The sequence below is a fragment of the Myotis lucifugus genome, unplaced genomic scaffold (genome assembly GCF_000147115.1).
Source record: "Myotis lucifugus unplaced genomic scaffold, Myoluc2.0 scaffold_704, whole genome shotgun sequence".
Lineage (NCBI taxonomy): Eukaryota > Metazoa > Chordata > Mammalia > Chiroptera > Vespertilionidae > Myotis > Myotis lucifugus.
The window spans coordinates 50050-76471 of record NW_005871752.1 but is presented as its reverse complement, the minus strand read 5'-3'; the positions used below and the strand labels follow the sequence as shown (position 1 = coordinate 76471).

Here is a 26422-nt window from a genome sequence, read left to right as displayed (position 1 = left end):
GTTCTCTATTCTCACAGTTACGTGTTAGAGAATTGTTCTCTATTCTCGCAGTTACATGTTAGAGAATTGTTCTCTATGCTTGCAGTTATGTGTTAGAGAATTGTTCTCTGAACTCTTTCAGATGCCGGCGAGTCTAATAAAAGGGAGAGCGCGTCCACGATGGGTGGCTTTGGCGTTGGAAAGGGTTTTGGAAACAGAGGTAACACCTGCTTGTGATTCTTGCAGTCAGAACCCGATGACCGCGAGTCTGTCTTTGAGCTCGTATCTCCTGTGAGGCACATGGACAGTGCGCCTTTCCCGGGAATTTCCTGGTGAGAGCAGCAGTCTGTGCTGCTTTGGGGTGCCTGCTCTTCCATGTAGCTTTTTTACTGGCCGAGCTCCTTGCTGCAGCCTCCTTTCATGCTGATTCACACCACGGGTGAAGCCCAGTTCTCTCCTCTGTCCTCAAGGCTCCCCCGCCCTCCCAGACAGAGGCCATGCCATCCTCCACGCTGAATTGGAGCCTCCATCTTCCGTTGAGCAAAGAGGGCTTTGAAAATTAAACTTTCTTCCCACAAACCTTTAAAAACAAGATCAAGAGTAGAGTTTACTTCAAGGCCAGTAGGTGTAACTGGGGTGGAACCAGCACTCGGCTTTGGGGGAGGCGAGGACAGCGGGAAAGGGGCCATTGCAGCGGGCAGTGGAGCACAGTCCTTTCCTGAACCAGCTTCAAAGATGGCCAATATTTCAGTGAATGAACTAAAAACTTCAATTTTGTGACAATCCATTCTTTCTTAGGAATTCCCTTTATTTTGAAACTAGATGTCTGCTCAAAGAAAAACATCTTTGTCACCCAATCAGATACTGAGGCTCTAGGGCACTTTAATACTGTAATTGTGTATTAAAGCTGCAGGGGAGCTTGATGCTGGAAGCCATGTTAGACTAGGGTGGAACCTGAGATGGGAAGTGACTTGATACGTATACATTTTTCATATAAACGTAACATCTGTCCAACAGTAATTGGTTAGTCTCTGAATTACATAATCTATTTAATATTTTATAATTTAGATTAAATACTGATTGACAGACATCCTGTTTTACAACTAATTTTAAAGTATATTATTTCTTGAATATTTTTGCCCTAAAGATTATTCTATTAAGACTCAACATTTGCCAAAACCGGTTTGGCTCAGTGGATAGAGCGTCGGCCTGCGGACTGAAAGGTCCCGGGTTCGATTCCGGTCAAGGGCATGTACGTTGGTTGCGGGCACACCCCCAGTGGGAGATGTGCAGGAGGCAGCTGGTCGATGTTTCTCTCTCATCGATGTTTCTAACTCTCTATCCCTCTCCCTTCCTCTCTGTAAAAAATCAATAAAATATATTTAAAAAAAAAAAGACTCAACATTTAAAAATGCTGTCAAATATTACTGATGGATGCTTTTAGAATTGACTTTAGAGACATGTCTGTATGCTCCAGAGATGCATAAATCTAGACACAGGTTTTTATCGAATGAGAAAATTGAAAGCAGAGGTTGGTGGTGAAAGATTAAAAAAGTTTTATAAACAAGAAATTTCTTGTTACCTAGAAGGGAAAAATTACTGAATATTGGCTTACAATTTAGTTGTACTGTCCTCTGGCACATAAAGAAATTATGAGTTAATTTATAAAATTTAAAAAATTTTGGTACTTTGAATAGAAAGTATATAGTGGTGATGCTGACATATACCCCTGTATGGCCCATGTACATATAGAAGGGTATATGACATTTGAGGTAATATAACGTTGGCTGACATTTTAACCTCAATAAATTGACACAAGGCAGCCCTGTCCGGGCCGCTTGGTTCACTGCAGGGTCGCCCAGTACACTAAAAGATTGTGGGTTCGAGTTCCGGTCAGGCATGTATGGGAGGCTTTCTCACATCAGTGTTTCTCTCTCCCCCTCCCTCTCCCTTTTCCCCTTTCCTCTCTCTAAAATCAATATTTCCTCGGGTGAGGATTTAAAAATATATTAAAAAATAAATTGACAAAGGGAGAAATTGTAATACAATCTACATGAGTTCTTCAGTATTTCTATATAGTTGTCTGTGTTTTGTCCTGTTCTAAAGGGACGTCATAACAAGTCGTCCCTGGAAGGTGTTTTTATTACACCACAGAGCTACAGGTAATTATTGTTCTCAGAAATTTGCAAGTTTAATTTAAATTTTTGCAGGTTTTCCCAATAACAAGCTTGAAGAAGGTGATAGCTCTGGTTTCTGGAGAGGTGAGTTCAGTGTTTTTTGTAGTGACTATTGAAGTTTAAAGTCTAGAGAACATACTAAAGAGAAATTAAGGTTAAGTGTGTCCGTCTGTTCCAGTTCTGGAGCACTATCACTGTAGACTTGCAAAGTCAACATCTCTGGGGTGGGCCCTGGGAATTTATTTTTAATAAACTTCCCAGATAATTCTTAAGCAACCTTCAGTGTAGTGATCCTCTTATCTATTTAGAAACCCTGACAGTGTCATTAAAACCAGAAAAGCCAGGATATCCCCTCGTTTTTTCATTAGCAAGAATGGGGAAAAGTGCATGTCTTTTAAAAAACTGATGTCTCAGGTTTATTAAACAGGCAAATTACAGACGTAAGGATGACACATAAAAGAACAGTCATGTGCTTCTAGTGGCTGCAGACCACGTTTGGGACGACTAGTGGTTGAGATATTTCTGAAACCATGTTAGTCAAGTGGACAATCACGAAATGCTTGTCTGGCTGGTGCCCGCGCTTGGCACGGGTGCTCACTCACACACTTCCCATCCAGCATGTGGCTGCAGTAGGTGGTTTGTATGGGGATTGACTGAAGAATGTCTTTATATTTCTGTTGTTAAAGTATTTTAAGAGTTGTTTGTATTTTAACTTAGGAAAATATTTTTGTTACTAATTTAGCTTGTGGCGGTGCTATTTTTATTTAAAATAATTTTGAAGTAATTTATTTTTTAATCACAGTTGACATAGTTTTATGGTAATTTCAGGTGATGACTGTTATATTTTGATATTCCGTCTTTGCAGTTAACTGTTTAGATGCTATTTACATGTTAAACTTTTATTCAAGAGCCTAATAACTTCGGGGAAGACGCCCAGGCGCGGAGCAGGGGGTTCTCCAGGAGAGGAGGTAAGGACTGGGTTTGGAACAGTTCGTACTGATGGCCGATGCTCAGCTGACAAACTGCTTTTGGAAGAGATGAAAGAAAGGGAAACTCGGGTGGTGCAAACCGTTGAAGAAAACTACTTTGGCACATGGCTGTGCTGTTGACAAACGTGGGTGAACCTTCAGAGGGTGTTCCTCTTTCCGCTTCTGCTGGATTCCCCCAGGTTCCCCGCGACGTGCTTTGAAGTGCAGAGCAGGCGGGCTGAGTGGATCCTGGTCAGTCACGGTTTAGAGGAGCTGGGAGGCCCTTGTCCTGAATAGAATCTCCGGAGACGTGGGGGAGGAAGAAATTGTAAAAGACTTTTTGTTCTGGTCTAGTGGGGCTCCACCATACTCCACTAATCCTGCCTTTAATGAAGCAGATGTGAGATGGCACCAGTTGTGATGCGTAATTCTTACTGATCTGTAGGCAGACATGTTAAAACAGCAACAGCAGAGCCACAGAAAGACTCTCATGAACGTACAGAATTGTTCCAGGTATACAAAGCTCCTTACGATCAGAGTTTCTAATGTGGAAGGAACTCCATGGTGACCACATGTGCCGGTGCGCTCGCTGCAGCTCAGGGACGTTCTTTCCCTGGTCACTAGGGGGTCAGCTGGGTGCATGGCAGCCCTGCCTTGTGAAGCTGGACTGGCTGCGTTTCAGTGTAGCCTTATTAAGGATGGGGGATGGGAACTTACTTTGACACTAGAGGCCCAGTGCACGGATTCGTGCACCGGTGGGTCCCTCAGCCTGGCCTGCGCCCTCTCCCAATCTGGGACCCCTCAGGGAATGTTGGACTCCAGTTTCGGCCCGATCCCCACAGGCCAGGCCAAGGGACCCCACTGGTGCACGAATCCATGCACCAGGCCTCTAGTGTGCATATAAGATCTTTGGTTATTCTCTTCCCGCCCTCCCCCCTCCCCCCTTCCCTCTGAAATTCATCAGTCTGTTCCATGTTTCCATGCCTGTACGTTGAGCATCTGTCCCCTGGTGGTCAGTGCATGTCATAACTACAGTCACACGGTCGCTTAGGCTTTTATATAGGTAGATTGGTATGCATACTATCTATATTTTTAGAAAAGCTTAATATTATACCTTTTAATGACTTTTTCCTTCAACATTTTAAAAGATTTATGTATTGAAAGTATAGCTCTAAGTTTATATATTTTGACTTCTATAATAGTTCACTCTTGCCTTTTAACATTTATTTTAACAAAGATGATTATTTTTAAAAATACATTTTTATTGATTTTATACAGGGAGAGAGAGAGAGAGAGAGAGAGAGAGAGAGAGAGAGAGAGAAAGAAAGAAACATCAGTGATGAGAGAGAATCATTGATCGGCTGCCTCCTGCACATCCCACACTGGGAATCAAGCCTGAAAACCTGGGCATGTGCCCTGACCTGTAATCAGCCATGACCTCCTGGTTCATAGGTTGACGCTCAACCACTGACCCTTGCCGGCCGGGCAGAGATGATTATTTTTAAGACCATGTAGGATATGTGGTGTTTCTGCCCCTGCCTTTGAAAAAGAAGATGGTGTAGACTTTTAATTCTGCAGAATACCGGTGCTCTTTTCCCCTCTAGTTCCTAGGCTCTGTGTATAACGTGGAACTGGCGTTGTTCGTGCATATCCACTTAGGAGTCAGAGCCTCTGCTGTGTGGGCATTGAGCTGTGGGCACCACAGATACTGAGGCATTAGAGGGTCTTGGGCTCCACAGAGAAGGTGGATTTGGAAAGGCACCCAATTGAATTTATAGGAAAGAATAGAGTGGGGGATGATGGCTCGATTAATCATATTAAACATAGATGAATAGAACCAATGAACCCAAAGATAGATGGGAGGAGGAAATTCTCTAAATTTGAAAAACCTGAAAGCTGTTACCAGATTTGGAAGACAGACTGAGAAGCCCTCATTCCAACATGTGCCTGCACAGCTGAGGAGAGAGCAGAAAAGCGGAGGGCGGGGGAGAGGGGAGGAGAGGGAGGAAGAGAACAGATGAGACTTTTCCAGTTTAAAGAGGCACATGAGTCCTGAGCAAATCAAATAACAAATTCACACCCTGCACATGTGTTGAAATTACACTATTACCAAGATGAAAACTAGAACCACCAGGGGGAAGATCCACCTGAAGAAGATCAGTAGGTTGAGAGCAGAAGTGTCTTTGTGGTGAAGGCAGGTGAGAGGATAGTAGGATCAGGTGCCGCGGGAGAGGAGCTCCGAGCTCAGGTGGGTGAGCTCGTGCAATTCAGGTGCTGGAGAGAAACAGTACCACGCATACAAAGACCACGTTCAGTACTCAGGCCATTGAGGAAAGAAGTACTAAGTTGTCTAGGTTAGTAAGAAGGGACTGAGCAGGAAGAAAGGAGTAGAAAGCAATGGTGAGCCAACAGAAGCCTAATAATGCAAATCGACCAAATGGCGGAACCACCAGTCGCTATGACATGCACTGACCACCAGGGGGCAGATGCTCAACACAGGAGCTGACCCCTGGTGGTTAGTGCGCTCCCACAGGGGGAGCACCGCTCAGCCAGAAGCAGGGCTCACAGCTGGCGAGTGCAGCAGTGGTGGCAGGAGCCTCTCCTGCCTCTGCGGCAGCACTAAGGATGTCTGACTCCCATGGGGAGTGGGCCTAAGCTGGCAGTCGGACATCCGCCGAGGGGTCCCAGACTGCGAGAGGGCGCAGGCTGGGCTGAGGGGGGTCCCCCCGCCCCCCAAGGGCATGAATTTCGTGTACCCGGCCTCTAATAAATAAACGTTTTAAAATTGGTAAGCCTAATATAAGCTGATGATAATGATAATTAACTTAGGGGGTTTCAGAAACAAAGAACTAAAATACTAGCAAAGACTTGTTTTTTTGTGTGTGGGTTTTTTGTTTGTTTTTTGCCTGCTCAGTAGGAAGGAGAATAGATGGAAAATAATTTAAAGATTTCTTAAATATGATAGAATTGAAGGGTGATCAGAAAAAGGATAAATAAAACACATAACTTCCTGGTGGAGGAAATCCAATAGAAGGACAGGGCTTTGGAGGAAGGAGTCTAGGTTTATAATACTTAAATATTTAAGTATTTGTGGTGAAATGAAAGGATATCAGTAAAAGCATAAAATAAAATACAGTAACTGGGGAAATCTAATAGGACAAAAAAGCACAAAAAGCATTGAAACTCAGTTAAAAACACTAAGATGTAGAAATAAAAATCTATATGTCGATAATCACAATATACACGAATATATTTTAATGCAAAACCAAAAATAAAGAGAAAAAGTGTCAGTCAGTATTAGCCAAAAGAAGCTGATACAGCAATAGGAGATAAAAGACTTGCATATTAGTGATAAATAATGATACAAGGCATGCTCACTGGGTAGACATTACAGTTCTGAGCATGGTTTGAATCTAACAACATATTCTGTATATAAAGCAAAAATAGAAGTAACTATTAGAAAATTTTGCAAATCCTAATTAAACCCTTAATTCTAGATTTAAACCGTTTTTTCTTCAGAAACTGACAGACTGAGCAGAATGAAAAGGAGTGAGACAATAGAAGATTTGAGCACCAGTTACTAGGCTTGATTTAATATTTCTCTGTGGAGTAATATCCCCCAAAAGGACAGGTTACATGCTATTTCCCAGCCAATATATGGAAAAGACGTAGAATTGGACCATCTATTAAGGCCAAAGGGAAGTTTCAAAGCTCAGCATAGGATTTATATCAGGGCCATGTCGTCTTGTTAAAGAACAATAAAAGTAGAAAGCAGTATCAAAAAGCCTCACCCTTGCAGTTTGGGAACTGAATTTCTCAGTTTATGCATAATAGTTCACATGGAAACAATGAAGTATTTAGAGCAGAGTGACAGTAAAAACATGTCAGAACTTACAGGATATAGCTAACAGCTGGCTTTTTAGAGGAAATGTTACAATCTTAAATGCATCCATTAGAAAAGAAATTAGATGGATGTTCAACTTAAGAAAGGGAGGAGCAAGTTCATCTGAGGAAGTAACAAAGATACTAGACACGAATGAAATAGGAACATACAATGGAGTGCTGTTCAGCAGTAAAGTGAAGTAGTTTCACACAGCAGCCAAAACAGGTGAATAAAAAAGCATGACGAGTATGTTTAAGTATGTTCCCATTATATAGAGCTCAAAACAAAACTAAACCATGCCTTGAGTAAAGAGAAGTACAGAATTGGTAAAATTAAAACAAGAGCAAGGAAATGAAAAACCACTCAGTACTGGGGGCCGGGGAGAGATTTCCAGGGAAGAAGTGATGCATTATGGGGCAAAGGTACTGGGGACTGTTTAGTCTTAAACAGGGTGATGGGTCTGTAGGTTTTCATTTTAATGTATTTATTTTAAACGTGCATATGTTTTATATGTTCTTTTATTTATACACACAAGCAATGAAATAAGTTAAGCCTAAAAGCAGAAAAGCAGATCAAAAGGGCTTTCTTGAAGAGAGAAATTCTGACAGGGTTTCTTAAAAGATAAAAGAGGCACAAATAAACCTTTAGAAGAATAAGGTGGTGTCAGCACTGATCAGTAACCTGTGGCTGGATTGAGGAGTGCTCTGTGCGGGAGGGAGGTGACAGAGGCAAAACTGTCTGCCCGTTTTATAAACAGGCTCTAAGCACACACAGGACCCAGGATCCAGAACCAGCACCTGTAGAATTCTTATGGATTAGTTTCCTTAACCAGAAATAGTTCCAAGTTCATAAACTATACAATTTAAACATTTCCTACCCAGTTGGCATCTTGGTTTTGAATTGATCTTGATCTGTCATAGGTGGGATCTCATTTTACTTGAACTGTTTCTACTGATTTTTCTTTTGTATTCAGTTGAGTTAAAAATGTGTTATTTATAACAGGAAGTCACACTGTGTGTGTGCCTACATTTCTGTGCTTTGAGTATCATGTTTGCTATTTCCTATAGGAGCAAATAGAGGCCCAGATTTATTTACTCTCTGCAGACTGTATACATCAGTGATGGCAAAACTTTTGAGCTCGGTGTGTTAGCATTTTGAAAAACCCTAACTTAACTCTGGTGCCATGTCACATATAGAAATTTTTTGATATTTGCAACCATAGTAAAACAAAGATTTATATTTTTGATATTTATTTTATATATTTAAATGCCATTTAACAAAGAAAAATCAACCAAAAAAATGAGTTCGCGTGTCAACTCTGACACGCGTGTCATAGGTTTGCCATCACTGGTATACATCCTGTTAGTGATGCAGTTGTGGCAACTTTCAGGATTTTAAGAGCAACCCTGTTTCCTTATGGTCACCTTTAGTTTTGATTCCCAAAGCCAGCAGTGCGCTTTAAAAAAAACTGTAGCCAGGTCTATTCATAGTAGGAGGGTTAAACATTTATAGTCAAACTAGAGGCCCAGTGCACAAAATTTATGCACTCGGAGGCGGGGGGCGGGGGAGGGCCGGGCCCCTCAGCCCAGATTGCGAGAGGGTGCAGGCCAGGCTGAGGGACCCCACTGGTGCATGATCGGGGCGGGGAGGGACCACAGAAGGGCTCCAGGGTGTGTCCAGCCTGTCTTGCTCAGTCCCAATCAGCCAGACCCCAGCAGCAAGCTAACCTATCGGTTGGAGCATCTGCCCCCTGGTGGTCAGTGCATGTCATAGCAACTGGTCAACTGTCCTCCCCCTGGTGGTCAGTGCACATCATAGCAAGCGGTTGAGCAGCCTTAGCATCTCATTAGCATATTACGCTTTGATTGGTTGAACAGACGACCAGACACTTAGCATATTAGGCTTTTATTAAGTAGGTTATAGTGTTTCTTCTCAGTGAGTACTTGTTCATGCCTTAACATATTTGAAGTCATTGAATGATGCAAGGCTTAAGTTAAACTGTGTCCCCACAGCGTCTTTGTCCTGTGCTGTTCATGTGCGTGTTGCTGTTTTAGGCTTTCAGGATGGAAATGACTCAGAAGCTTTGGCGCCGCCCAGAAGAGGTGGACGAGGTGGCTTCCGAGGTTGCCGTGGAGGGTTTGGCCTGGGAAGTCCAAGTGAGTAGTGGGTGCAAATGGTGCGGTTCAGTGAGGAGGGCATGAGACAGACAAGGCCTGTCCCATGAGGTTGTTGGGAGGAGGATAGGATGGCCCAGCACAGGGGTGGGGCACAGTCGCCTACGTTGTACATCTACTACTTAGACACAGGTGAATGCATCCTGCTTATGTAGGAGAGCAAGCATCTTTTCAGACGATTGTGTGACTCGGCTCTTCAGTGTCACAGTGTTACTGTTTCGGAGCCGTGCTATCGTGGCCGACCTTACCAGTAGGCGGCCTTCTCATGGCTCTCTCCCAGCCTGCCTTTCACAGCGTGGCTCCTGCCTCCTCCTCCAGCTGTCATCCTGGGAGCGGAGGTGTGGCCTTCAGAAGCTGCTGGGTTGCCTGTCCCTCCTAAGGGAGGACAGGCGAGTGCTTTGGGAGCTAAGAGCGGAAGTTTGTGATGATGCACTAGGTGTGCAGCCCATCAGTGACTCGGCACTTTTTAAAGTGGGGCCTGGAAGGAGCCCAGGGGCCATTCTGGAGAAAAGGGGGCTGTGCAAGTTCAGGCAGGCACAGCGCTGCTTTGTGGCGGTGATTTAACGCTTGCCGGTATTATATTTTGACAAATCATTGACCCTAAATGCTTTTATGAAAATAAACATTTTGAGGAAGTAATTTGTAACTGAAGGAAATAATTTGTGGAGAAATCCTGTGTGCAGTACTTAAAAAACACTCCGGTGATTCCCGTTAAATTTGAACTATTTTACCCACATCTTTTAACTTTTGGCATTATAACATGATTTATTCTTTTTACCCATGATTTTAAAACTTCCTAAAAGTAACAAGTCATCTAATTTTATCATCTACACATCTAGACAGCGAGTGTGAGCAAGACGAGGGGACGCCACGCACTGGCGGCCTTTTTGGATCTAGGAGATCGGCGTTTAGTGGCCCGGGTGAGAAATAGAATTCACTATTGAAAATTAATTATTCACCTACGCTTTTAGTTCTAGGGTTAGTAACCCTAACATATATGTTTACGTATGCTAGGTTGGCTCATGATTTTTTTTCTGCTTTCTAGCTCTGTAGGCAAAAATACATGGACAGTTTTGCCTCTCATAAAATTTATACACTGAATTATTTCTTCTCTCTTATCTACCAGTTAATTTGAGTTATAAATTGTGCTTTTAATTAGAGGAAGGAAAATAAATTTTTCATTAGTTTCAAAGAAGGGATTCTGAGTTAGGGGATTTGAGGAGAAAATGAAATAAGAATACAGTTGTTGATGAATAATGTTCAAATGTGAGGACATAAACTATGGTACATGCGGGCAGTGGATTATTACTCAGCACTCAAACGAAATGAGGCACCAGGCTGTGAGGAAATACGGAGGAACCTTGAATGTCTCTCACTACGTGACAGAAGTCACTTGGAAAGGCCGTGTGCCTCTGATCCCAACTCCATGCTCCATGACCCCCTAGAAGGAACACGGTGGCGTTTCAGGGGGCAGTGGGGAGGGTTGAGCAGGCAGAGCATGAAGGATGCTCAGGGTAGTGGAACTGCTCTGTGGGACGCCGTAGTGGTGGACATGCGTCCTTCCACGTGTGTCCAAGCTCACACAGTGGTCAGCACAGAGTGAGCCTGATGTCCGCTCTGGCCTCTGGGTGGTGAGGACGTGTCGGTGAAGGGTCTCAGTTGTAGCAGGTGCACCCCTAGGGGGGTTGTTGACAGTGGGGGTGGCCATGCATGCGTGGGGACAGGAGGAAATGGGAAATCCCTGTATCTTCCCTCAGTTTTGCTGTGAATCTAAAACTGCTCTAAAAATGGAAGGTTTTTTTGTTAATAAATCTTTATTGTTGAAAGTGTTACATATGTCCTTTTCCCACCTCCCCTTGCCCTCTCCCCAGCCTGCACCACCACTGGCTGTGTCCTTGGGTCATGCATCTATGCATATGAGTTCATTGTTGATCTCTCCCCCCTTCACCCTCCCCTGCCTTCCCTCTGAGGTTGGACCGTCTGTTCAATGCTTCTCTGTCTCTGGGTCTATTTTTGTTCATCAGTTTATGTTGGTCATTTGAGCCCAGAAATGAGGAGTTCATGTGGTATTTATCTTTCTCCAACTAGCTTATTTCGCTTAGCATAATGCTCTCTAGGTCCATCCCTACTGTTGCAATGGTAAGAGTTCTTTCTTTTTTATAGCAGCGTAGTATTCCATTATATAGACGTACCATAGTTTTTAATCCACTCATCTGTTGATGGGCACTTAGGCTGTTTCCAAATCTTAGCTATGAACGTAGGGGCGCGTACATTCTTTCTAATGGGTGTTTCTGAGTACTTGGGATATATTCCTAGAAGTGGGATCTAAAAATTGAAGTTTTTAAAGAAAACATTCAGATGAGAAAAAGGTTTAGATGAAATGTAGACTGCAGAGGTGGATGATCGAGGGACTAGGAGTCCTGAGTACGTGCTCAGGGTCTGATTAGAAATAGCTCTGTGGTGCGTGCGCTGGAGGGGGCGTGCTTTCTCTAAAGCGTCTGCAAAACCATGTCTTCCAGGCAATGGCGACATTTACCAAAGCAGAGGTGGGAGTGGACGAGGTGAGTTTTTGTTTTTATTTATTTTTATTTTTATTTATTTTTTGTTAGTTCTCACCGAAGGATAATTTTTCCATTGATTTTTAGAGAGAGTGGAAGGAGGGAGGGAGGGGTTGGGGGGGAGGAAGAGAGAAGTGAGAGATATACATCGATTGGTTGCCTCCCACACACGCCTGATGGGGGCCAGGGATCAAAACCCCAACCCAATGCCCTTGTCCGGGAATTGAACCCATGGCCCTTTGTTGGGCAGACCAATGCTCTAACCACTGAGAATACTGGCCAGGATCAAGGTGAGTTTTTGTTTGGTTTACCTATAAGTGGTTAAAATGAGTGTAATACAAGTTTAATTTTTGAAGTTAAATGTAGCTGTTACTGCATTTATACACTTGGAGCATACATTTGCACAGCCTGTGTTTTAGAGTGACTTAATACTTAATGCTGTAGATGTATTTCCTTAATATGCTTACAGGGCTGTTTGCTGAAGCTTCATTTATAGTAAGTAAAGACTGAAAGTCACCTAGAATTTATCAGCAAGAAACTCCAATAAGTAATAAAACCACGAAATGAAATATCAGGGAAATATGAAAGATTGAGAAACTGTGTACAGAGCCTTACTGTAAAGCAGTGTGTTTTTTCTTACGACGCGGTTTGGTTTGGTTTGGGGGGAGGGGGTGGAGTCCAGTGCACAGGACGTGGTGCCCGAGGGTGTTTCAGTCACGCCCTTCCTGTCCTGCACGAGGGCCACGCTCTCCTGGCTGTTAGGACAGTGGAGCTGGCTGGCCGTCTGGAAGCCTCAGCGCCATGCAGTCTGAGCATTCAGAGCACCCCGCCCAGGCCCTGGAGTCTCGACTCTAGAAAGATTCTTCTCCAAATGCTCCCATTCGGTGTGAAAAGAAACGTTTCGAGACCTTTCTGTGGACAAGTATAGGGCTCCCAGGAAAAGGCTCCCCCTTGTTAGCCTCCCACACGGAGGGCAGCCTGTTCTGGGTTGTGATTACCCACAGCGGCCCAGAGGGGGCGTTGCCTGAAGTAGAAAGGCCACAGGTGCACAGGGGGGCCTGGCTGCTCCTGCTTTTCCTCTGGGGTCGGGACTCCCAGGCCGGAGGTGGCCGCATTGTCAGCCCTCAGGAAAGCCTGGGTCTCGCGTCTTCTGAGCTTCCTCTGGGGAGTGAGGCGCGTCCTGGGTGAGAGCAGGGGCGAGGACATGGACGCTGGGCCTGGGTGTCTGACTTTGCCCCGTGGCGGTTCTGCTCTCGGTTCGTTCCCTGTAATAAGTCATCGCGTGAGTCCTGGGAAATGGTGGGACCTGGAGGTGCTGGTGGGGACACCCCACACAGATGAACACACACTTCCTTTTAGAAAATAAATCCCTTTGCTGAGGGACATAGGAATTAGAGACATAACAGCTTAAACAAAAAACAGTAATATTTAACAGTCATCTGCACAAAACCAGCATTTTGAATACGAAGGAAACAAAATGCTCAGGATCCCACGTATCTTCATTGTCTCAAGTGTTACTTGTGCGGAAGGACTTTAAAGACGTCTGTCCGTTTTTAGAACGTTCTCTTTGAAGACAAGCAGTGAAGATAAAGATGGGTACCGCCTTTGTCCTGATTGTCACTGTGGGTTTCCTTCCTAGGTGGCTACAAAGGGCTAAATGAAGAAGTCATCACAGGCTCTGCAAAGAGTAAGTGTTCCTTGAGATGAGGTGTTTGATTCTTATAGTGAGAGTTCTTTCACCCCCCAGTTTTAAAAAAACATTGATCTCTTTTTGGGTTTGATCCCCTTTAAGATTCTTGGAAGTCAGGAACTGAAGGAGCAGAAAGTGATGACACTCAAGGTACGTTAATGTTGTGTGATTCACAGAATGTGTATTGCATTTTAATAAAAACGCAGAATATTTAAAAGCGAAGTTAACTTTTTAAACTTAGAAATGAAAACTTTAATGCTAAATATTGAGAAATTGTATAGTATTTAAAGTTTGATTTTGCCAATCTTTGTCTGTTTCCCTCTTACTTTTCTTCTGGTCCTGTAATGGAGATTCTGTTTATTATTTGAATTCCAAGGACCAAAAGTGACCTACGTCCCACCTGCCCCACCCGAGGACGAGGACTCCATCTTCGCACATTATCAGACAGGCATCAACTTTGACAAGTACGACAGTATTCTCGTGGAAGTGTCTGGACACGACGTTCCACCAGCGATTTTGGTCAGTGATCATTATCCCTGTATTGACTGTCTCAAGCTGTGGTTTCAAAATATATGGCACATTCCTTTAAGTCGATACTAAAGAATACAAGAATTTCATCTTAGTCAGTAAAGGGTTAGGAAATTCGAAACCCTGTCTACCACCTACATAGCATTAATTCCTGTGTTGAAAGAGAGGCTCCTGATTTCACCCCACCTCCAAACCAGCTGCACCTTTTACTTACATTTACTAGAAAGGATACTCGAGAGTCAGGATCTCTGCTTCCTAAGTATTTGAGAAAGTTGGGTTAGGGAAGTGATTTCCTCAGGCAGGTGGACCTTGTTGATAACCAGCCCTTGTTACTGACCAGTTATTTGTGTCTCACAGGTTTAAAGGGGGCAGAGAAACTGCCTTTAGAACCACTGTCTCCTGGAACTACTCCTTATGCAATTGAGTAGTGATGCAGGTTGGATAGGACTTTGAGTGGGGCCGTATTAGTAAAGTAACTTCAGTATGTAGAGTGGAATTTTAAAAAGCTGAAAACGAATTCAAATGGAATGTTTATGGAATGATCTGCAGTTGATAAATGGAAATGAACCACTGCCCCTTTCTTGTAGACGTTTGAAGAAGCTAATCTCTGTCAGACGCTGAATAACAACATTGCTAAGGCTGGTTACACGAAGCTGACTCCTGTGCAGAAATACAGCATCCCTATCATACTCGCAGGGCGAGACCTGATGGCTTGTGCTCAGACAGGATCGGGGAAAACGGTAAGCCACTTTCCCGCGTGTGTGCTGCCCATGCTCGAGTTAACGGTGTTTGAACTTTGGTTCTTCCCCAAAGAGCTTGAATCTCTTTTGTTGGATTGAAGATTTGAAGATGATTTCAGTGAACTGTCGTAAATACTGTACTTACATTTTTGCTTCTGGTTTCTGCTCTTTGTGGGGTGTGCGTAGTTCTGAAGAAAGAATTTTAAAGTGATTTTAGACTAGTGTTGCAGTTAGCAGATGTTTAACTTTTCTAGGTGTGTTCAGCTCCTTCTGGAACATGGTAGTATCTAAACCGAAATGATGGAGGGTGGAAGAGGATGCGTGGTAATTTGTCAGTTATGCCCTTTAACTTGTAGGCAGCGTTTCTCTTGCCAATCCTGGCGCACATGATGCGTGACGGCATCACCGCCAGCCGCTTCCGGGAGCTGCAGGAGCCCGAGTGCATCATCGTGGCCCCCACCCGAGAGCTCATCAACCAGATCTACCTGGAGGCCAGGAAGTTCTCCTTCGGGTGAGTGGTCTGGAGGCCGCGCGCAGTGGGCGTTTTTTAACGAGACTTTCTCCTCTGCTTGGCGGAGAACTCAGTAACACCACAGTCATGTAACTTCATCCACGTGTTCTTTTTCCTAATCTTGTTTACGGAATCCCTGCTTATTTTTATTTTTAAAAAGAAACATGCTTATGAAAACTTAGATGATACTAGAATAAGAAAGTAAGGCAGTCCTCGGGTTACGTCGGACTCGACACACCTTTTGTGGTTTCGTTGCTATCTCCCATTTATAGTATTTATTTTTTAAAAAGTTCCGTCATTTCGACGTATGTACATATGTGCGTTATGTTTTTTATTATTTATTTACCACAAGTAAAGGTCAGAAATTGTTATCTCTTTTAAATTTTTTTACTATTTCACTTCATTACTGCTGTGTATATGCTCCATGTGAGTGACGCAGGTGCTTGTATAGGTGGGTTCTGACTTACGGCAAAAATCGCATTACGTCACTCCATAGGAACAGATCTCCGACGTAACCCGAGGACCTACTGTAGTGAACATATTGGTGTATGTTCTGGTAATTTTTAATTTAAAAAATGAACTTCAGGTGTTCCTAATTTTCTCCTCTTTTACACATAAACATGGAAAACTGCTTATTTCATTATTAGACCTAATTTTAAAGACTTTAAAATGACCTATGTGTATGTATTTTACTTCTCTCTTTGGGGGTGTTGGAGTTGTTTCTAATTTGGGGCTACTATAAGTAAAGCATTCCTATAACCATTGTGTGGAACTCTGTATCTGGTAGATTACTTGCCTCCATTTCATTTAGTTCTTTTTCTAGATTTCTGCAGTTCTTTCATTTCAGGCATATTTCTTTGTCTCCTCGTTTTGGCTTCTCTCTGTGTTTCTGTGCACTAGCTAGAACTGTTGAGTTTCCGGTCTTGGTAGGATGGCCTTAGTGGTAGGTCCTGTGGGGCCCAGCAACAGTCTCCTTGACACCCTGGGCCAGTTCTGCAGGAGGGTCTCTGGTGTAGGCTCTGTGGGCCTCCTGTGGCAGTTGAGCCTTGACGGAAATACGGTGCCGGTGGGCATGCAGTAAGAGGACTCGACACGGGCATTGGCGGCTGTCCCTCCAGCCCTCAGCCAGAGCCACACAACGCGGTCTGTCCCCGTGTGTCTCTGGCAGCCTTCCAGCCTCCGTCCCTTCACTGGAGCCCAGAGTGAGTGCCCACAAACGAGCATTTGTGCATTGTTCCTTTAAGAGGAGCCCTGGGTTTCCAGCCGCCTTCTGTCTCACCTGGACAGGTAGAATCCCTGCTGGTTTTCACAGCCAGATGTTATGTGGGCTCTTCTTCGTGGCTCTGGTGCTCTTGGCTGGGGAGCCCGTGTGGGGTTGTGACCCTCACTCCTAAGGGGGAACCTTTGCAATGAGACATTATTCCTGGTTCTCAGCCGCCACGTGGGAGGGCCGCGGGCCCAGCCCTTCTTGCACCTCCCCCTCCCCACCAGTCTCGGGGTCTGTATCTTTGGTTGTCAGGCTTCTGTTCAGCTGCCCTCAACTTGATGCTCAGGTTGGTGGGTCTGTAGTTCAGTTGGAAGGTGGATGTGGTCATGGGAGGGAGGGAGCAGTGTCCACCTGTTCTGCGTCTTGCACCTTCTCCACCCGTGCCTTTCAGTCCTAGTGACAAATGGTGGCCTGCTCAGCTGGCGCCACCTGTGATCTTAAACGGTGTATGCTGTGGTGTTGCTTATTCTAGAACTGGCCCTCTCTCTTTATGAAAGCATATATTCCTTTGGATGGATGGACTGTAATTTTTGAGTTTTCTATTGTTAGATGCTTAGGTAGTTCTCAATCTTTCGATACTAAAAACAATGTTGGCATTGAATCTTATTATACAGTCATCTTTGCCCGTACGGGGGCATATCTGAAGGATAAATTCGTGTGTGTGAACTTACTGGAACAAAAATAAGTTTTTAAATTTGAATAGTGACTACAATTGTGAAATGGGTGGCTTCAGTTTACCCCCTCGAGTGCCAGTTTCCCTATAGTCTGCCTGACTGGTGTCGTCACACTTGAGGGGAAATGTATTAATCTTTATTTGTTTTCCTTTTAGAAATAATGTGTAACTTTAAAAAGGTTTAAAGGTTATTTGTGCTTTTAATGAATCATTTCTTCATGTTTTTGTCCTATTTTTGTGTGGGCGGTGGTGGTGTTTATCCTTGTTTTTTAAGAGCTCTTTATCAGATAACAAAATATTTTTCCATGGTTTTTCATTTATCAACCTCTTTCTGGGAAGAATTTAACTTTTTAAAGGTTGCTGAATGTATTAGGTTTTGTCTTTATGGATTTTGCTTTACATTTTGTTAGATATAAGTGTCTAATTTTCAAGTAACTAGAAAATAACATTTCTTTTTCTTGTCAATAGAACTTGTGTAAGAGCTGTTGTCATATATGGGGGAACCCAGTTTGGGCATTCGGTTCGACAGATAACCCAAGGCTGTAATGTGTTATGTGCTACTCCTGGGAGACTGATGGATGTCATCGGTAAAGAAAAGGTAGGCCCGGGGGCGGCTGTGTGGATGAATTAAGTGTTGTGTATGGGAATGGAGACAGTGCTATAGAGATGGAGATGTTTATTAGAGCACCATTGATAACCATTCCTATGGTAGGCCCCCATCACACTTTTTTAATGTGTTCTTACCTCCTTAACGGGAGATAAATACTAGTTCTCATTTCATACTTGGGAAAACAAACTCAGCATGATCATGTTATTTATTTAAAACCCCCTCGTTAGCTCTAGTAAGTTAATAGGGCTAGGGTAGAATCTCGATCTGATTTCAGAACCCGTATCCTATACCCAGCCACACTGGGAGACAGATGTGATAAACGCTTTTCTCTAGTTTCATCTGTGTCTGGATGAAATCTTTTTTCCCCCTAGAAGAAGCCTTTGACGACAACAGTTTTGTCTCCCATTTAAGTGTGGGAGCGATAGTAACCAGACTTGTTAATTTTCTAAGACTTTAAGGAGATTTTAGGGCCATGTACGTACTTTAGGTTTTCACATACCACAGTTACATCTCTAAACAATACTTTAAGTTCACTTTCATGAACGTGATTTGCTTTTTTTTTTTTAGCTCTTCTCTAAAGAGGTTACTCAAAACATGTTTTTTCTGCATCAAGGCACTTCTCTTAGAATACTTACTAAGAGTATGCAGAGGGGGGGAAGGGAGGGGGGAGGGTGAAAGAAGAGGAAAGGATTAGCCAGAGAACATGCTGTGTAGGCACAGCCCATGGACACACACAGCGGGAAGAGGGGAGGGCCGGGGGGAGGTGGGCCAAGGGGGGTTGGAAATGGGAACATCTGCAATAGTGTCAACAATAAAAATAAAGTTACAAAAGAGCATCCAGAGAGGTCCATCTTGATCTGTCACTAAACATGTCCCATGGTGGCACCAGAGTCATCCGTTTCCTGTTTGTAAATGTGTGCTGCTCTTTATAGCATCAACGTTCAAGGTCAGAGGCATTCCCCAGTTGTTCTCGAGTGGTTAGAGAATGGAGAATTTATTCAGGATTTGAAGGAGTTAGAAAAAAAAGTTGCCATTTAAAAGACATTTGTATTTGTCATTCTGTTAGAAATTTTTATTTCTCAAGGAATCTGACTTTATCAGAAAACAGTCTAGATCTGTGCTGTCCAATTCATTATTCATGTGGCTATTTAACTTCAAAGATGATTCAAAATTTAAAATTGAGTTTCTCGGGCTCACTAGCCACAGTGCAAGTGCACATATAGCGACAGGGGCCATGCTGGTGTGTCGGGCAGCGAAGATGAGAATGGTCACGTGAGTGAGGTCTGCTGGGCAGTGTTGGTCTAGATTCTGGTTCTAGTCCTAACTTATAAAATGTTCACAACATTAGAGATCATGGAGACTGAAGTAAACAGTAAAGTATTATCTAAGCATGACCATTCTCATTGCATTGATTTCTAATCTTCATCCTTAAGAAAATGTTAATAGTTGGAATGTGTAATATTTTAGTTTAATATATTAACTAGTGTGCATTCTCTGTTCTAATCTTTGAAAATACCCATAAAGATTGGTCTTAGACAAGTCAGATATCTAGTTCTGGATGAAGCTGACCGCATGCTGGATATGGGTTTCGGACCAGAAATGAAGAAATTAATTTCCTGTCCAGGAATGCCTTCAAAGGAACAGCGCCAAACCCTTATGTTTAGTGCAACTTTCCCAGAAGAAATTCAAAGGTTCATTTTTTTTCTTCTTAAAGATAATTGTAATGTACATAACATGCTTTTATAGAAACAGAAGCAATATGAACATTCTATTTATGAGAAATATTTAATTTTTTTTAAGATTATAAAATAATTTAAAAAAGTAGATGTATTCCTAAAAAGTGACCATAGTTTTCATTGTTTCTTACCTTTGTTCTTGGCTTTGCATTAACCTCACATTTTATTAAAATGTGTATGTGTGTATTATAGCACAGCACCTAGCTAGGATTTAGTAAGTTCTTACTAAATTAAGTTGCTTTTATAATTGTCCCTTTTCTTCAAATCAGAGTTATAGAGCTTGGGGGAATTGGTCTTTGGTAGAAGATGTGCCTACCAGCTGTTGACAGATGTGGCCTGGTGAGTTGTGAGGTCAGGAGAATCCCTCTAGTGTGGTGACTCTTCGTTGGGCCTGCTGGCCCCTTAGCCACGCGAGCCTGCAGGGCCCAGGCAGCAGTGTGAGCTCCTCGTTCAGCTGTCTGCAGAGGCGGGACCGTTCTCTCTCTGGGAACCAAGACCTGCAGAACCTGCTGTGGGGGCAGGAAGCACAGGTTCCTCGTGGGCCTCTGGGGTGATGGGATGGGGGCCTCTCTTGCTTGCGTCCCTTGGTGCCCAGGCCCACGCTCCACAAAGATCCTGATTCGAGTTCCTGTGCCTGTGGCGTGATGAGGCCACAGGCCTCACAGAGGGTCTCTTCACGCCGGGTACTGGCTGTCTTTCCAGGGGACAGGCAAGGGCGGCTCCAGCTCCTGCCAGGGTGGCAGCTCCGGTCCAGTGCGATGTGACTGGGCGCCTGTGCTCTGCAGAGGGCCCTGGCCTGGCAGAAAGTTGTGTGGGGCCACAGGCCCTCGGGCGGGGCTGGCTGGCGGTGACTTTGACTCATCACATGTTGCGTGTCTGCGTGTCTACCCTGACATAGGAAAGTATTTGGGCGTCAGCCAGCCCCATGGCCATGAGTGCCCCATCGGGCAGCAGCGTTTGCTGAGGGCCTTTTATGAGCCGTGTTGGATTCTGAGCCTGGGAAGTACAGTGAGTCGGGTGGAGTCCCTGCTCATGGGTCGTGTGTATCATTCAGTCCCTGACTCCTCGGTCCGTCACTATCTTCTGCCTGAGTCCGTGCTTCTCCCCTCCATGCTCGCCGAGGCCTTGCAGCATCCATCTCATTGGCTGGCACCTGCCGGGAATGCCCACCCTATTGCCCGTGTCCCTGGTCTCTTTCCTGAGCTCCAGACGCTCAGATCTAACCTCTTAGCGGCATTTTCCTCTTGGATGGATTACCAGCAACTCCTGTTCCTCACGTCCAAAGTTGACCCCTTCTCCAGCCTCCTCTTCCAAGTTCTCCTTATTGCGATCATGGTCTTTTTAAGCCAAAATCCTTTGAATTATGTTGAATCCTCCTTCACATTCCTGTATGTCACTACCCTTGAAAAACACTCAACTTGGCAGTTATCCCTAAAATGTTTCAAATCTGTTAGTTTCTTCTGTTTCCGGCCGCAATTTAGAGCCTTTTCAGTTTCCCTTTGCTTGTTGGCAGTAGCTTTCCAACCTGCCTCCCTCCCTTGGCCCCACTTTCGCAGTAGAGATAATTCTGAAATGAAGTCTGACCCTCTTGGACATTGATTCAGAATAAACCCTTGCATGTCTCCCATCCCCACAGACGATAACAGCTTTCAAATGCTCACACGTGACTGTCGGCCTCACCTGCCACTTCTTACCTGGAATCATTTGTTTCTGGTCTGTGAGCGGTGTCCTGTGGCTGGACAAGCCACATCCTATCCTCCTCGGTATTTGTTCTCATTTCTCCTCTCCTTTGGCATGGAATGCCTTGCCTCATTAATCTTTCACATTCTTACTTGCTGCTTCCTCAGATCAAGCTTCAAACTCGAAGACTCTTCTAAATAGACATCATTTTAAACTGTTCAAAACACATTGTACATTTATTGGAATGCAAGAAGTGTTCAATAGATGCTTTTGTAACACTAGATTGTTATAATAAACTAGAGGCCTGGTGCCCGAAATTTGTGCACTTGGGGGGGGGGAGTATTCCTCAGCCCAGCCTGCACCCTCTCCAATCTGGGACTCCTTGGGGGATGTCCGACTCACAATCTGGAACTGCTGGCTCCCAACCGCTCGCCTGCCTGCCTGCCTAATTGCCCCTAACCTCTTCTGCCTGCCAGCCTCATCACCCCCTAACCACTCCCCTGACAGCCTGATCGACGCCAAACTGCTCCCCTGCCAGCCCAATAGCCCCCAACTGCCCTCCCCTGCAAGCCTGGTCCCTCTCAACTGCCCTCCCCTGCTGGCCTGGTCACCCCCAACTGCCCTCCCCTGTCAGCCTGGTCCCCCTCAACTGCCCTCCCCTGCCAGCTTCGTCACCCCCAACTGCCCTCCCCTGCAAGCCTCGTCACCCCCAACTGCCCTCCCCTGCTGGCCATCTTGTGTGAGGGTGTGATGGTCAATTTGCATATTGCTGCTTTATTATACAGGATACATTAAAATATCTGCTATATAATTAAAATGTGTGAACATTAAACTGAACCTTTTAAAAGTATAGTAGTTATTTTTATATAAATCAGTGTGAGCACTTCAGAAGCAGAGACCGTCACACTCACCTTTGTGCTCCCAGTGCCCGGTCCCAGGTGTGCCTGGCGCAGGCGCTCACGTGTGGTCAGTGATGAGGAGGAGGATGGGCAGGAAGGAACTGCAGATGCTGTCAAGGTTTATGGACGAGAGGGTGCTTGCTGGATGGAGGTGGATCAGAAGGAAGCTCTGCTCTTCTCTCTGGGGGGGAACAGGTGGGGGAAAGCACAGCAGTGATTGGTGAGGTTCTGGGTGCGCTGAGTTGGCACTGTTTTCAGATACTCGAGGAGGCAGCTAGAGAACAAGGGGGAGAGGGGACCGAGAGGCATTTGGACCTGCCCTTCATCCCCCAGACGCAGCCGTGTGACTGCCAGGCCCCTTCTCCAGCTCCCAGGTCTGTCAAGATGCTGGTGCCCAGCTTTTGGGCGAGCAGCCTGGCCTGGCCTGGCCTCTGGGCCCTGATCTCGCTTTTTGGCCCAGTTTTGCTCAAGTGTGACTTTGTGCATCACGACGTGACACGCACTGACCTGAGGTCTGGTTTGCTCCTGAGGGTTCGTTTGAAGTTTAGTGATTTGATAAACAGTATTTTCCGTGATAAAAGCAATGAGCAAAGCACAGAATTTTTGCATAAACTTACATTTCAGTGGAGCATACTTTTTATTGTACACACATTTTATAGTTTCGCGTGGTCAGCACATGCAGTTGGAATTACTATGCCCATGATTGGACACAAACTTTTCCACTAATAGTTATGTATTTTGCAGAACCTTAGTATTTTATACTGATTTTTAAAAGTAGTATTTGGATGATAAAAGTATTCACCTTATATTGTAGTTGTTACGATCTGTCTTGCAGGATTTCAGCAGGTATTTTGCGTATTAATGGAAGAGGTTAAGTGATGGAATAATCTTTTGTCTTTCAAGGATGGCTGGGGAGTTTTTAAAGCTGAACTACCTGTTTGTTGCTGTTGGACAAGTGGGCGGGGCATGCACAGATGTCCAGCAGACGGTCCTCCAAGTGGGCCAGTACTCCAAGCGAGAGAAGCTGGTCGAGACCCTGCGGAACACAGGTGCCGGCATGGGTGTGGTTCTTTGTTACGATTCTGATTTGTTAAAGCTACTCTTAAGGGTTGTTTGGTATGAGTTTTAATAAGTTTATTTTCATTCTTTTTCTAAAGCTGTTTTTATGATTCAGTTTTCAGTGTAAATTATATAGGAGTATAGTCCTTTCTCCTCCATAAAGGTTAAAAGTAGGAAGGATTTGAGACTTTGCTTAACAGTATTTGACTAAAAGCTATTCCAGCAGAAAAATGGGGTTTTTGTTTGTTTTAGAGAATAGAAAAGCTTAGTAACCTATTTTTACATCAAGCTCTACTCCACCACAAGTGAGCTCTGCTGTGTTTCCAGCTCCCCGTTTTTGCTTCCGAAGGCCTCCTGTGTTCATCGATTGGAAGCATTTTAGAGCTGGAAGAGACTGAAAGACCTGCCTCTGCTTCTTCAAAATCCCGCTGAGAAATCCAGTCCCTGCCCCAGAGCAGTTCTTATGGAAAGTCACCCACTTATCTCTTAGTTTGAGGGAATAGCTGCAGGCTGTGCCTGGAAACAAAACCTCCAGTAGGGCCACCTACCGCCTCTCGGGCTCGCAGGCACATTACAGGCTGCGTGTGTGTCGTGCCCCCCCCTCCTCCCCCCCCTTCTCCCATGTAGTAGCTCTCTCTCAGTTTGAAGGGAAAGAGGCAGAAGAAGGCAAGAAACCATCTGATTTCCAAAAATGAGCAAGAGAAAGAAAGCATTTTCTAAAGGTGTCTGGTCTTTATATACAGGGTGCCCCTCAAAAACATAAACGGTGCACACTTGAACAGCTGATTCAAACTGGATTTCTCTCTCCCCCAGCCCAACCCATGAGAGGATATTTGCGTCCCTGATAGCGACCAGGCCAGTTGGTCCAGGTGCTGAGAGTGAAGTGGTGGATGAGAAGGTTTCTTACTCACTTCCCTTTCCTTTTTCTGAGTTTTGGTTTGAATGTTAGTCATAGTTTCATTGTCTTTCATTGTAGGTGATGAAAGAGCTATGGTCTTTGTTGAAACTAAGAAAAAAGCAGATTTCATTGCCACTTTTCTTTGTCAAGAAAAAATATCAACAACAAGCATTCATGGGTGAGTAGATTAATCCCACTTCCTAGGAGGGAGGTGGTGTCTACTTGCCAATTTGTTTAGAAACATAAGTCTATATAACGAATATGATAGAATCCTAGGATTCATGTTCAGAATTCTCAAAACCTAAATACTATTCTTCATCTTCATGTCAAGGTTTTATTAGAACTAAGTGTCAGGGACGAGGGAGGTAAGGCCTGTCTTAGGGCTCCTCCTCCCCAGGAGTGGGGGCTCCTCTAAGGACCCCTGCAGACCCCGGTCCTCAGAGCCAGGGCTCCCTCTGCCGAATCTAATCTCCTTGGCACACTGCGTGCTTACAACACGTGTAACATGGCTTGTTGGTCCTTCACTGGTACGTGTAAAATATTCCGTGACTATGTAGGATGCTGAGGTTATACTTTGTCAGAAACCTGTATTTTTTAAGAAAGTATTCTAATCAAGTGTCGTGTTTTTCCCAAGACTAGAAAGATTATTAATAGAGATTAATAGGTGAGACTTGGCATTTGTCATCCTTGAGTTTACAGTTTGTATGTATTAGCTGTCACCCCATCTGCAACTGGGGATGGTGTTCCAACCTCCGAGTATTGTGGGAACTGTGGGATACGTGGTATGTGAGAGAGAACATTAATGTCATATGTAGCTCGTATTAAAAAGAAATTTAGTGTCAGATGTTTTTACTGGTATTAAAAATAAATTCACACGTCAAATTTGAAAGGCTCTCCTTATAGTTTTTGTCAGAGCTGTCCTAAAATACGTGCTTTCCTTTCTTCCAAGGGACCGGGAACAGAGAGAGCGAGAGCAGGCCCTGGGAGACTTCCGCTGCGGGAAGTGCCCCGTGCTGGTGGCTACTTCCGTAGCTGCCAGGGGGCTGGACATTGAAAACGTTCAGCATGTGATCAATTTTGACCTTCCCTCCACCATCGACGAGTATGTTCACCGCATCGGGCGCACCGGCCGCTGTGGCAACACCGGCAGAGCCGTCTCCTTCTTTGATCCCGAGTCGGACAGGCACTTGGCGCAGCCGCTCGTGAAGGTGCTGTCGGATGTGAGTGTCCCGTCTTCGAGCTGCACCGAGTGTTCTCACCTCAGCGGGGCAGTTGGTGCCTCACACGCAGGGGCGTTCGGGAAAGCGGAGGGCAGTCTTTGAGGCTGCATCTGTGCCTGTGGCTCATAAAGTGCATTTGTTTTAAAGGCTCAGCAGGACGTTCCCGCGTGGCTGGAAGAGATCGCCTTCAGTACCTACGTGCCCGGCTTCAGTGGGAGCAGCAGAGAGAGCGTGTTCACGTCGGTGGACACCAGGAAGGTTGGTGAGGGCAGCTCAGACGGGGCTGTAGCCACTCCGTGGAATATGTCTGATACTGTGACATCCCGAGAACCGTCAGCATTTACCTGAGCCGTCGTTGTTATACCTGAAGGTTACTGTAATATTTCTCTAAAATTTCATATATATAGGTATTTTTGGTGTTAAAGGTGCAGAATTAACATCAAGGTTTATACTCAGAAGTCCCCCTCTCCCCAAGTGTGCTGGCGTTTTAAATTCTAATTTGGTATCTCTTGAACTTCCTGTAGGAATGTTTTATTTTGGGAATTCTTGCCACATTATTACTAAGATACAGTCCTAGAGACATGAGTTGTACACCTTTTCTGAGGTGTCAGTTTCTAGGCAACAGAAACAGCATATGAATCATGAAATGGTTGTGCGTACTCATTGGTGTCAGAGCTTTAAGTTTCTCCATTTGCCAAAACTATTGGCTTGAAGTGTTTTCCTTGACTTCCCAGGTGGAGCTGGGCCTTGTCCCCAGAGCTGGGTCCTGGAGACTCATACTGCCTGCTCTCGTCTGGGCCGTGTAGCCTAAAGCGGCCAGAACACTAACTCTCTCTCTCTTTCTCTTTCTCTCAAAGAATTTCCGTGGCAAGAGCACTCTGAGCACCGCAGGCTTTTCCTCTTCACAGATCCCTAACCCAGCCGATGACGAGTCGTGGGATTAAAGCCACGGCAGCCTTCAGGTTCTGATCGAGTGTCGATGCAGAGAAGCAGTTTTGATTTTGAGTTTTTAACGGAAGTGTGAAACCCAGTACTTGTACCTCCTGTCGTTCTGTTCTTACTCCCGCCCTTGAAAACCCCTCACCGACCAGTTATGTGAGATGCTAACGCTACAGCTTTGCAGCTACTGATGCAGACGGTGTTGACCGGAAAGATTAAAGCATTCTAAACGC

At 44.7% G+C, this 26422-nt stretch overlaps 1 protein-coding gene across 2 annotated transcripts; it reads left to right on the top strand.

Annotated features, from left to right (window-relative positions):
• The first annotated feature begins 125 nt into the window (after positions 1-125).
• On the top strand, positions 126-26422 carry DDX4 (DEAD-box helicase 4). Of its 2 annotated transcripts, XM_023746612.1 has the most exons (18): positions 126-199; positions 2190-2240; positions 3065-3124; positions 9062-9163; positions 10021-10101; positions 11701-11742; positions 13379-13426; positions 13532-13579; positions 13806-13948; positions 14545-14697; positions 15054-15208; positions 17617-17746; positions 19283-19449; positions 22977-23122; positions 24109-24208; positions 24980-25250; positions 25398-25508; positions 26108-26422. In XM_023746612.1, the coding sequence occupies exons 1-18, from the start codon at positions 160-162 to the stop codon at positions 26192-26194; spliced, it is 1935 nt and encodes a 644-aa protein (XP_023602380.1). In that variant the 5' UTR covers positions 126-159; the 3' UTR covers positions 26195-26422. The 2 variants fall into 2 exon arrangements, with proteins under 2 accessions (XP_023602380.1, XP_023602381.1); XM_023746613.1 differs by lacking the exon at positions 10021-10101.

Bases quoted from the DNA above. Each gene is read 5' to 3' on its own strand.
- DDX4 (XM_023746612.1), top strand. From the start codon at position 160: ATGGGTGGCTTTGGCGTTGGAAAGGGTTTTGGAAACAGAG. The intron at 13,427-13,531 runs GTAAGTGTTCCT...ATCCCCTTTAAG, and splicing joins CATCACAGGCTCTGCAAAGA to ATTCTTGGAAGTCAGGAACT. The intron at 13,949-14,544 runs GTCAGTGATCAT...CCTTTCTTGTAG, and splicing joins ACGTTCCACCAGCGATTTTG to ACGTTTGAAGAAGCTAATCT.